The 12,228-nt window shown below is 34.7% G+C and overlaps 1 protein-coding gene across 1 annotated transcript; it reads left to right on the top strand.

The window, feature by feature from the left end:
* Nucleotides 1–107: 107 nt before the first annotated feature.
* On the top strand, nucleotides 108–2,675 carry LOC123561363 (uncharacterized). Its single transcript, XM_045353672.2, has 2 exons — nucleotides 108–330; nucleotides 2,192–2,675. The coding sequence occupies exons 1-2, from the start codon at nucleotides 246–248 to the stop codon at nucleotides 2,566–2,568; spliced, it is 462 nt and encodes a 153-aa protein (XP_045209607.1). The 5' UTR covers nucleotides 108–245; the 3' UTR covers nucleotides 2,569–2,675.
* The last annotated feature ends 9,553 nt before the right edge of the window (nucleotides 2,676–12,228 follow it).

The raw sequence follows: 12,228 nt of genomic DNA, 5'->3' as shown, positions 1-12,228 counted from the left end.
CAAAAATACAGGTCTTTTACAGCCGTAAAATTGTGTACAGGATTTTCTTGTTCACACGGAGATGAAACAATCACATGACATCTTATCAAAGCCATTTACGTCTTTGTTTTTAATCATTGCACTAAATAGGCGAAATGCTACGGACGCGAGAACGAAAGCTTGGGCACTTTTGTGAAACATTTTAGAAGGTTACAGGACAAAAACAAAGTAGTTGGGCAAATATTTTGGTTTGTTGTAGTTTGAGAATGAAGAAATTGGTGATTCTAGGACTGGTGCTATTGTTAATGCCCGACGGATACGAACATGGGAACATTCCGGTAGCCATGAATGGTAAGTGTATTTTCACTTTGTTTTGAATTTCAAAGAACAAATATAATAGAGAATTAGCTTGCTAATGACTTTTGCTAAATTGTTGTAGATCCCCATTTGAATAACAAACTTAAGGTAATGGTAGATTGAATCTCAATTCACTATTCTAATTCAACGTCAAACGGGAAAATCCACAAACTACACTTTTATCAAACGAATTACAACGAAATAAAAAAAAAGCTATTTCGGTTTCTCGGTCGTGAGTAAAATGATCACCTCAGAAAGCAATCACGTTTCCAGCCAGTGAGATTACGATATATATTTTAACCTGAAGTTTACCTTTATCTGTATCAATTCATTTTACATTTGTATTTCCTTTGCTATCTTTATACTTTATAATGGAAAGATTCACTTAATCAGACGCTCTTCAATGTCCTGTGTATATATCTTTTTTTGAAACTGTGATTTCCTGAATAAATCTACATTGAAAAAGCTTTTTTTTTATTGATAACCATTAGACATTACATTTACTAGACAGACACTTACAAGACTGTTATTACGTAAGTTAAACATAAATACATATAAATCATACGTGTTTGACTTTAACCCTTACCCTACTAAATTTCCATAATGAACTTCACCAAGACTGCACAGATGTGCAGGCTGATTATTTATAAACAGTTATCTTTTATGACTGTTTTTCAATGAATGAAGTTACTTACATGTATGTTTGGTACCTTTAGGTTATTTAAGAAATAATAAGTTCCCAAACGTGGTTTATCATAGAATAACCCGAGTTTTGAGTTCTTATGTGTAAGAATATATCATGAAGGCCGTAGGCCTGAGTGATATATTGTTTCGCATAAGAACGAAAAACTCGGGTTACTCTACGATAAATCACACTTGGGAACTTATTATTTCGATTCTAACACGACATACTAGTATCAACAGTTTTAGAAAAAAATGGTAACTACTTTTTACGACCGTGCTACGCACCTGGATCGGATGACGTCATTGCACGCGAGTGGTTTATTGCAGAATAACCCGAGATAGATTTTGCTTTTCATGTATGTAGGTTATTCGCTGGTCGTATTAAAATAGTTCATATTCAGACAAATACTCCATAAAACAGTCTACAAATGATTTTTAAACAAAAGTATACGTATATTTCGTTGTTTTTTTTTTCATCGTGAGCCCGAATATCTATTTGCTTACAAAGGCCGATCGAAAATGTATATTTTGATTACAAGAAATTTAAAGCAGTGAGCGTAATTAATTGTACACAAAGCATGCACACTACCTTAAATTACAACAGAAGCGATACCAGTTTTGCTAGTAGGGCCTACAGGTATATCTTAATTAACTCAGTCGTTAAAGGCGTTGTTTACTTTTATTTGCAAAGTATGTGCCTGTTTGATATAGTTTTACATTTTTAGTTGTTGGGATGTCCCAAAACGGAAAAAGATTAGCTTGTTGTTTATACTGCGACCAGAAGTATGGACTTCTAGAAAACGTGTAGATACTAAAAACTGCTTTGCATAAAGGAGTTTATAGTACATGATCTGTTTACATATTGTTGCTTTGAGTCATATTTTATTTTAATCAAGTCGTTTACAAATACTTCTTTAATCTTTTATTTTTCAGTTTTAGCCAGCAGAACGGTAATTTGTTGATGGGCTAAGTGTAATAAAGATATTTTTATAAAGTTTTTCGAAAAGGATTGTCTTTGTAATGCTTAGGGTAATTAAGGCTTGGCATCATTTTTTTTCTCTCCTGGTTGCAGCAAAGTTTTTAAAAGATATAATCTGTAACGAGCATTCATGTTAGATATCAGCACCATATATATACAGTTAAAGTGACATTGCAACAATTTTATTTTCAGGCATATTAAAACGGCAACAGAGTGTTGAGACGTTGGATAAACCTGTAGAAGATGCAATACAGAATTCATGGTCCCGCTTCAAACGTGCTCCAGGAAAGTCTTCTCGCGACAATGTAGATAGTTACGAGTCACTTGAAGCGCCTCCAGCACCGCCAGAACCTGGTCATTCGCACGAGCATGGACACCATCTTTTAGATCATATTCGTGATGAGATACATAGAGGTCACGTGACACAAGACAATATGATTCATTGGTGGACACAAATAAAGAATGCGCTCCAAAATGGAAGCGTCACAAAGGATGAAGTCAACCGTTTGATGGCATCCTTGGAGCATTCAGACATTAATCTTGGGAGCCGTTGCTGCTGGTTTGGATAAAAAGAATTCATTTTAGAACTTTTGGTCTTCAGAATTTTGGTCAGTTTGCTGTTTGGCAATGTTTACCAATTATTTGTTTTTAAAATAAAGTAACCTAATGCATGATATCAATTGTTTAATGGTATTTCTGTTAAATTCATATATTTGCAAAGCGCTGTATTTTTGAAAGGGTGGATTGCCTTGCATTTGATAGTTTTCACCATTTTCTTTGTCTTCATAGGTAGAATTTACAAATAGGTATAGGTTAGAAACGGTGAAGCAAATAAGCAAGCTTGAAAATTGCTTTTTGTTTTGTATATTTGTTTGTTGTCTATATCTCTTTTTTAGTTTATTTTTCCCGTAAGTGTTTATGATGTTAATTTACATACTAATGTATGTTTGTTTGTTTGTTTTGGGATTAACGCCGTTTTTCAACAGTATTTCAGTCATGTAACGGCGGGCAGTTAACCTAACCAATGTTCCTGGATTCAGTACCAGTACAAACCTGTTCTCCGCAAGAAACTGCCGACTTCCTTACATGAATTTTCAGAGGTGGGGACGAATGATTTCAGACACAATGTCTTCTATCAAATCGTCACGGAGAACATACTGTTTTGTATGACTTCAGTGTATTTTTCCACTTTCTTAACATTTGTTTTCATTTCCTGGATATATCGCCCACCCGTTATCTCACAACGGAGGGCGCCTTTGTATGGAGTTCGATTCCATATGTTTTCCATTATGATTTGTCCTCTACCTCTGATTCAGAGTCCACTTGCCTAGAACAGGTTAATACCAGTACAGAACTATGACTGTGACAAATACTCGCCATTACATAACTCTAAGGTACTGTTGATATACGGTGCTAATCGCAAAACAAACAAGCAGTTGTCTATGCTCTTATTATAAGATTGTACAAATAACATGTATTGTTTGCAATTTTATCTTGATCAGATTTAAACATGATCAATACAATTATGCCAGTAAAAGTTATACAGAAATTTTTAACTAAATGCAAGTGTTAAATTCATGAAAATCTTCTTAACTAAAGATGCTTTTGAGAAAAGAGCATGTCTCCCACAACTGCCCCTATGAAAAATGTCTAGTTTCTCTAGATGGATTAGATGAATGGACCAAATTAGACGGCTTGGACGAATGGACTCAATCAGTAATTCAAGGGCCATAATTCAAAAGTTCCTGGGTGCATTTGGTTAGTTATCGAATTTGGCCGAGGTCTTATGGTCAAACACATTTTGTTCCAGTTTGGTGAAGATCGGATGAAAAATGTGCGACTTAGAGTGCGGACAAGATCTGTGACAGACAGACAGACACACAGACTGGAGTAAATCAATATGTCTCCCACTCCCTGTGTGGTGGGAAACATAATTACTCAAAATTACTGTTAATTATATTCATTCAAACCTGACATCAACACTGAAAGTGTTTTACTTAATTCGTCATCAGCCCCGCAATAACAAAGCTATTTACTACGGTGTTCCGTTAGGGCCAGCGCCTGCTCCCTGTGAACGCGAACGCGAAGGTTCGACGGTACGATGGCGAAGCGCGACAGTACGATGGTGACAACACGGCAGTGCGATGGCGAAGTGCGACACTACGATGGTAACAGTCCGTCGTACTGTCGCGCTTAGCCATCGTACTGTCGCGCTTCACCATCGTAGTGTCGCGCTTCGCCATCGCATTGTCGCGCTTCACCATCGTAGTGTCATCATCGTACTGTCGCGCTTCGCCATCGTACTGTCGCGCTTCGCCATCGCACTGTTGCACTTCACCATCGTAGTGTCACCATCGTACTTTCACGCTTCGCCGTCGTACTGTCGCGCTTCGCCATCGCACTGTCGTGTTTCACCATCGTAGTGTCACCATCGTACTGTCGCGCTTCACCAACTTTTCCCTGTTTACTTAAGGGCCGACTTTAATGTATAGAAATATACGGTCAGACGGAGGGGCGTGCTTGGATTTACTTACTAATAATCTTGTTTAACATAAATCTACATATTTATCCAATACGTTTCTTCAATAAAAACTTTAGGGTCAGTGGTAAAAAGACAGTGTCGGTCGGGTAAGCGGAAACAAACAACTGTATTCTAGAACTAATTAACACTTTTGCATAAAATTTACCCAAAAGCTTTATAAGCAAAATTGATAAAACAGTGAATTTTTATTATTTTTAGCTGACAATATATACTTTTAACGTTTCATGGCTTGAAATATATGAGCTGATTAAACAACATTTTCTCACAAAACAATTAATTACATGTAAATACATTATCATTTATTTTTCCACAGAGACGTTAATTTTGAATTCAATGTTATTTTGTTCATAAATAACACTCGGTTAGGTGATATTCGTTTTAATTACCCACAAGTAAACAATGTAAAATAGCCATAGACCAACGGAGCCTATTTTGGAATAATACATTTCAAACAATATTAAGGTATGATATTTTTTTAATACCATCATGCCAGATGATATTCATTTGAGTGACACTCTGCCGGGGAATTTTCATTTGAATAACATCAGGTCTGTTGATATTCATTTCAGTAATACCCGTGCCGAAAAGCGTTCCAATTATTTGATCATTGGACAGAGTTGACAATACTATACAATACAGAGTTTAATTAAAGTCGGCCCTTAAGTAAACAGAGAAAAGATAGTGAAACGCGACAGTACGATGGCGAAGCGCGACAGTACGATGGTGACACTACGATGGTGAAGCGCGACAGTGCGATGGCGAAGCGCGACAGTACGATGGAGAAGCGCGACAGTACGATGGCGATGGTGAAGCGCGACAGTACGATGGCGAAGCGCGACAGTACGATGGTGACACTACGATGATGAAGCGCGACAGTGCGATGGCGAAGCGCGACAGTGCGATGGTGACAGTACGATGGTAAAGCGCGACAGTGCGCTGGCGAAGCGCGACACTACGATGGTGAAGCGCGACAGCACGATGGCGAAGCGCGACTGTACGGGGGACTGTTACCGTCGCGCTTCGCCATCGCACTGTCGTTTTGTCACCATCGTACTGTCGCGCTTCCCATCGCACCGTCGTACCTTCGCGCTTCGCGTTCACAGGGAGCAGGCGCTGGCCCTAACGGAACACCTTAATCTACACACAGTATTATTTATTACCTACATTCAAATGTTTTGGGCTTTCCGCGATTACGGTCAGCTTATTGCAGAAGGATGGGCATCAGGGGCAGATGGTAATGATGAAGCAATCTTTTCATTGTCTTTCTTTCATTAAAACTTTAAACTATAACACTGCAGCTTTAGAACATGATAAATACATGATCAAAGTAAAGCATATAGACAGCAAGCTCAAAACGTAAAAATAAAGGAACATAGTGCAGCAAGGCCTGCAAAACAATGCTGGTATGTTTAAAACGGTAGGTTGACAAAAATACTCACACATAATTATACCCAACCATATTCCGATGTTATAGAACAGTATACATAAAATTAAGCCCCTGACAGCTGAATGTCTTTTTCACGCAGGGGTATCTAAAGGCACGTAATATGAAACACAAAAGTAATGTGGTAAATAATTAATATATGAAAAACCTCTGTTCCTTTAATATTATAGAGTTCATTTAATATTACCATAATAGAATTCCGCTTAAGCTGGTGCTAGGGCGCTAGGGGTTTTTCATCTTCCTTTCTAAACCTCTAATGAACAAACTCTGTCAAAACCAAGTCTTCTATTACTTTGATTAGTTGATTTCAGTACTTTCAAGGGATCTTAGAGCTTTTTACAAACCATATACGCATATTATACATGTACATGCCATTGCAGAAAGCAGAACAACAGCAGAACATTATTAAAGATAAGACGAATCAGGAAAGCAGAATTATATCAAAGCAGCTCAATGCCAGTTTATGAACGACCTATCATGGCGTTGTCCACCTTTTTTTGTTAGACACGATAAAAGAGGAAAGTGTAGCATCCAGCTGACAAAGGGCTGAACACCAAATATGCACAGTATCTCCAAATAAACGGGTCAGATAAACATTTTATTAATTTATCAAATACATTTGGGAAATTTTCTATTGAATTTGATATAAATAACTACTGTTTTGATACACGTTGTAACAGAAGTGTTTTCAAGTTGCTAAGTAACTTCAAACACACACACACAAGTCTAAATTACGATAGTGACATATCGTAGAATATTCTCGCAGATGCAAAATGACATATTGATAGTGTTCATTTAATTCTTGAAAGATGTATTGACAATTATATAAAGGTACAGGAAAAGGTATTTTTTAACTTCGCATATAACCGACATACAACATAACCTATAAAGCTATTGTGCGGCAAACCAGGTATCAAGTACTAGATACTTACTTGGGCTGATATATTTCAAAATATTGTATGGGCAACTAATTTGAGAAAAAATCGAGTAAATCTGTGAACTGAAATGAATTTTTGATATAGAGATATGTAATCACATGCGATGCAGTAGTTTTTGCATTGTTAGTTTCATTTAATAACTGCACCTCCCCGGCATAAAGATATCAACTATTTGGGCAACAACGGAATATCCGTATTTGAAAACATCATCAAGAATGCATTATTGTTAATAAGGTAACCGCACCTATAATGTTTTCTAATTCATTCGAAAAAGTCTGTGACAAGCTAGGTAGAGACAGTTCTCACAAAATGTTAATTACCTCTCCAAGAACTGCATTCCCTAACCGGACATCAATGTTGTTCAAAAAAGGAGAGGGATTTACAAACTGCCTCATAGGTTCACATGGAAAAAAATGTTTAACAATGTTACAAGAAGAAAAGGCTTAACTTAAATTAAATGCACAAAAGTGCGTTTAATTAAAGCAGTTCCTTTCTCATTCATTAGATTATTTGATAAATCATATGAAACTACCGAACAGCAAATCTTGTAACTGTTGGATTTTAATTTTTCTAGATTTTGCAAGACTTTATACTAATTAAGAATGTTTTTAGCAGAATTAGCATAAACTTAGACGCAATACCTGTTCACGGAGTGTAAAATAGCAGTTTGATGTGAAATTATATGATTAGATAAATTAGGAGTGGGACATGTATATGACGTTTAATTATCTATTAAGCGAGCTTAATGTGATTATACATGCAATTGAAGAATCTAACATCATCTTGCTGATCATCTCTGCGAACTTTAAAAATACATACTTCATGGATGTGATGAGTGACCAAATCCTGTTTATTGGAAGGACTCAGGGTGTAGGTTTTAGTACTATAAATTTCCTTATATAAAACGTAAGCCTTTTTTATTCTAATCGAACATACTGCGCCATTAAACAAATATTTGCTCACTTAATATCGTTATTTAGTCATGTTCTTACTTTTATGGATATTTTTTTTCATTTTAAGCATAATAAATGTCATCTTCTATGTCATGAAAGTGTTTTATCTGCTAGAATGAATAGAATGAACATTACCTTCAGTAAATATATAGTTTTGCAAGAACGTTGTCACCTGTAATTATTCAGCAGTCATACATTTTCTGCCTTTCTTTTTTTCTCTTTAGCCGCCATATTTATGACGTCATAACTTATTCTAGTCGCATGTCCGGAAAGAGATACATGGGAAATAACGATAAATTACTTCAATCTACAATGTGGCATAGGCCTCTACATTTTTCAATATTTTTCTCACGGCTGTCCATATCCTCACAAATCGCCATGTACTATAATAATTTGGTAACTCATATTATTGTAATAATTTGGTAACATATTATTTTCACGGACATTACATGATGCAATATTATGTAACTGTCCTAGAAAATATGCTTTCAAACAAAGGTAATGAATCCTGCATAAAATAACACAGTTATGACGCTAGTTGTAAAATTTTATTTTAAAACAAAAACTCATACTTGTGTAACATAGATTCTTGTAGCGTAAATTACAGCAGTTACAAAGTGATGTAAAACTATTGTCACACAGTTTTAAAAGTCTTGAATATACCACATATCATAAATTAGCAATTATACCAAGCCAAAACTAATCCTTTGTTTATTCAAAATGTATTGTTCGAAAAATAATGGTAAAAAATAGGGTCTTTTGAAGCAAATGGCGGCCATTTTGAAATAAGAAATGGCTGAAATGACCTATAATGTTGAAGAAAAAAATTGACATTGTATCTGAGCTTAGACGTGTCATTGAAACAAGAGAATTGTGCACACACATGCATTTAAACCCCTCTTCTTCAACATTTAGAAGGTATTTAAAGCAAAAGATGGCGGCCATTTTGTTTTTCAAGATGGCCGCCATAAAAGTGACATAAAAATTTGAGGATGATACTTTTCTTTTTGATTCATTTCATTTCATTTATTGGCAAATCGGCATTACAAATGCCTTTGACCATTTACAAAATCTATTACAAATATGGTCAAGACATATTGACATAAAATATAGAAACAATTTTAACATACAAATAAAGCGGAACATATCATCCAAAAAGATAACATAGTAAACAAAACTAAGAAGCGGTTAGAACTTCAAGGGTTTGTTTCCGTAATTTAAAAGCTTCGCTTACATATTTAGCATTTTTAATCACTCTTTTCTTATTAGTAGATGACATAATATTAATGAATTTCTGTACAGACGGCCAGGCTGTATTTATAGAATATTTCTGTCTAATGTTTGAGTACTTGTTACAACAAAGTAGGAAGTGATATTCGGACTCAACAAAATGACTTGAGCACATTTTACAGACACGCTGTTGTCTATCAATACCAGTATAACGTCCAACCTCAATCTCAAGGCTATGCGATGCAGTTCTAAAACTGGTGTATTGCCTTCTCAATAAATTGCTTTGCAATATATCCAAATATTTCTCATAACAGAATTCTACTTTAAATTTTCTATAATATTCCAATTTTGATATATTTTGAATCGACGCTTTCCAGTTTTGTATATACTGATCGCGTAACCGATGTTTAAACATATTATAATAGTTACAATTTGAATCAAAATTCAAAAAGACATCACTAAAGCCTAAATTATCTAACAAAGATTTAATTTTATGAGACCATGAATTTACATTTCGTCTATTGCATTGTTCAACAAATAGTCTATACATAGGCATATCTTGGTTTTTCATGATTTTTATCCAATATTTTAATGCTCTCTCTTTCATGATAACAGACAATGGAAAACGACCAAGTTCTCCAAAAACAGCCAAGTTTGGGGTTTGATTACGCACACCTAAGACATATTTACAAAATCGTAAATGAATTTTATCTATTTCTTTAAAATCGTATATTCCCCAAATATCAGACGCATACAATAGAATAGGTGCAACCATTGTATCAAAAAGTGATAATTTCGTTCTAACATCTAGATTAATCCTACTAAATAGAGACAGCAAATTGCTATATGCCCTTAAGGCTTGATCAGAGAGAGTCTTTACAGCGTTTTTCATATTACCAGTGTATGTAAAGTTTAAAACCTAGATAGCAAAAATTATCGACAATTTCTAATTTCTCACCATTAACAAACCATTCAAATGCATGATTTTGTTTTCGTTTTTCAAAAATGCAGACTTTAGTCTTTTTAAACATTTATCCTAAGGCCCCATTTAATAGAATAATGATAAATACAATCTAGCTGTGCTTGTAGACTATCAGCATTTGTTGTGAATAAAACGATGTCATCCGCAAAGATTAACATATACATAGACAACTGATTTAAATCATTCTCTGTTAGGTTGTTGAAATCTATACAATTTCTAATATCGTTTAAAAACAAGATAAACAGTAGAGGCGAGAGTGGTTCCCCTTGTTTTAAGCCAATAGTGACGTCAAAAAAGTCGGACATTTTCATATTAGAAGTTAATTTAACACATGACTTAACACTTGCGTATATAGACTTTAACATTGTAATGACTTTACAACTAATACCTGAATTACAAAGTTTTACCCATAAAGCTTCACGAGTTACAGTATCAAACGCCTTTTCATAGTCTATAAAGGCACAAAATAATTTAGATTTATTATACAAAGCATTTTGAATAATTGTATGTAATAAAAATATACAGTCACTAGTGCTACGATTATCTCTAAATCCAAACTGAACATCGTTAAAAACATCATTGGCTTCGCACCATTTATTAATTCTATTTCTTAGAGTTAGTGAAAAATTTTTGCTAATATGTTAACAAGAGTTATTCCCCTGTAATTATTTGGGTTCGACTCATCCCCCTTTTTAAAGATAGGTATAATCACACCTTTACACCATGATTCAGGGTATCTTCCCGAGTCGTATATTTTGTTAAAGATAGAAACCAAATAAGGAGTAATAAAATTATTCGAGTCAATGAAAAAATCAGCAACATTTTTATCATAATCACAACTCTTATGTCTATTTAAACTGCGAATTACTTTGGACACTTCCTCAACTGTAAATGGACAATCGAGTTCATCTATACGTAAGTTCTCTGCACTACCAATATTCTCGTTCTCCGACATAAAATCATCTTGCAAAGGGTTGGATAACGTTTTAAAATACTCGGCAAACTCATTTAAGCTAATATTAACAGAATCTGGCATGTTTTTATTCTTGTACTTTTTAATATATTTCCAGAACTTGCGTGGGTTTCTTTTGCTTAAATCAGCTAGTTTGCTTTTTTCCGTGTAATAAAATTCTCTTTTTGCCTTACTTTTAATACTGGTAAAAGCACTCCTGCTAGAGAGGAACTTCAATCTGTTTTCTTCAGATGGATTTATTTTAAATGCTCTTTTATCATTACAAAAAGACTTTTTAGCCTGTTTACATCTATCATCAAACCATGGGGACTTCTTAAGTATCTTTTTATGGGGACGCACAGTAAATGTTTTACCATGTAATTGGTAGGAAATATCAAAAATTATAGTTTTCAGATTATTTATACAGGTGTCTAAGTCCGAATCATCAGACTCTAGCTTGTTTAAAATTTCATCAAAAATATGTTTATTCTCGTTAAGTACATCATTTAATACTATAGGATCATTATCTTCCCAAATAATTTTATCATATGTCAAAACATCATTCTGATAAGATTTGATGAGAGGTGAACCTTTCATAAAAACCTAGTTTCAGAAAATCCAGGAGGATTCACCATTCACAACCCACTACAATTGATGGCTACGCTAGGTCTGATTATCTTTAATTTTAGCGTAGACATCCATTAAAAACCGTCTAAATTTAGATCTTTGATATCTCCATGTTGCGTCAGTCGAACGTATTCTCTAACGAAACTGGGTCAATCCTGCTTTTTATCAGCTTCACTTTAAGCCACTTCACTTGTTCCCAGAAACCAGAGAAAATCATCTAGCTACAGTGTTACCTAGCTATAATTTCATACATTCTTCTTTTATGTTCCACTTCTGCCAAGCTTGTGTTGATGGACCTATTGTATGACCTAATAGAAACAAATGGTTGATGAAACCGACTTTCTATTTTACTGTCTTTAAAGACATTAATTACATGTAAAAAAATAGATGTGTTTAATAAGTCGGGCAATGGCTTTTTAAATAATTGCGCATGTTAATGTGATACCATTTTTGCTTCGTGATTGATACTTTGTATATATCATTTTACCCAGTTTATTTTAAACAAATAGAAAGTAGACAATTTGTTCCTCCTGGAGAGTGCTATGAAAGCCGGTATCTGAT

The sequence above is a fragment of the Mercenaria mercenaria genome, chromosome 15 (assembly GCF_021730395.1).
Source record: "Mercenaria mercenaria strain notata chromosome 15, MADL_Memer_1, whole genome shotgun sequence".
Classification (NCBI taxonomy): domain Eukaryota; kingdom Metazoa; phylum Mollusca; class Bivalvia; order Venerida; family Veneridae; genus Mercenaria; species Mercenaria mercenaria.
Note: the sequence above shows the minus strand (reverse complement) of the source record. Positions and strands in the feature narration are given on the sequence as shown.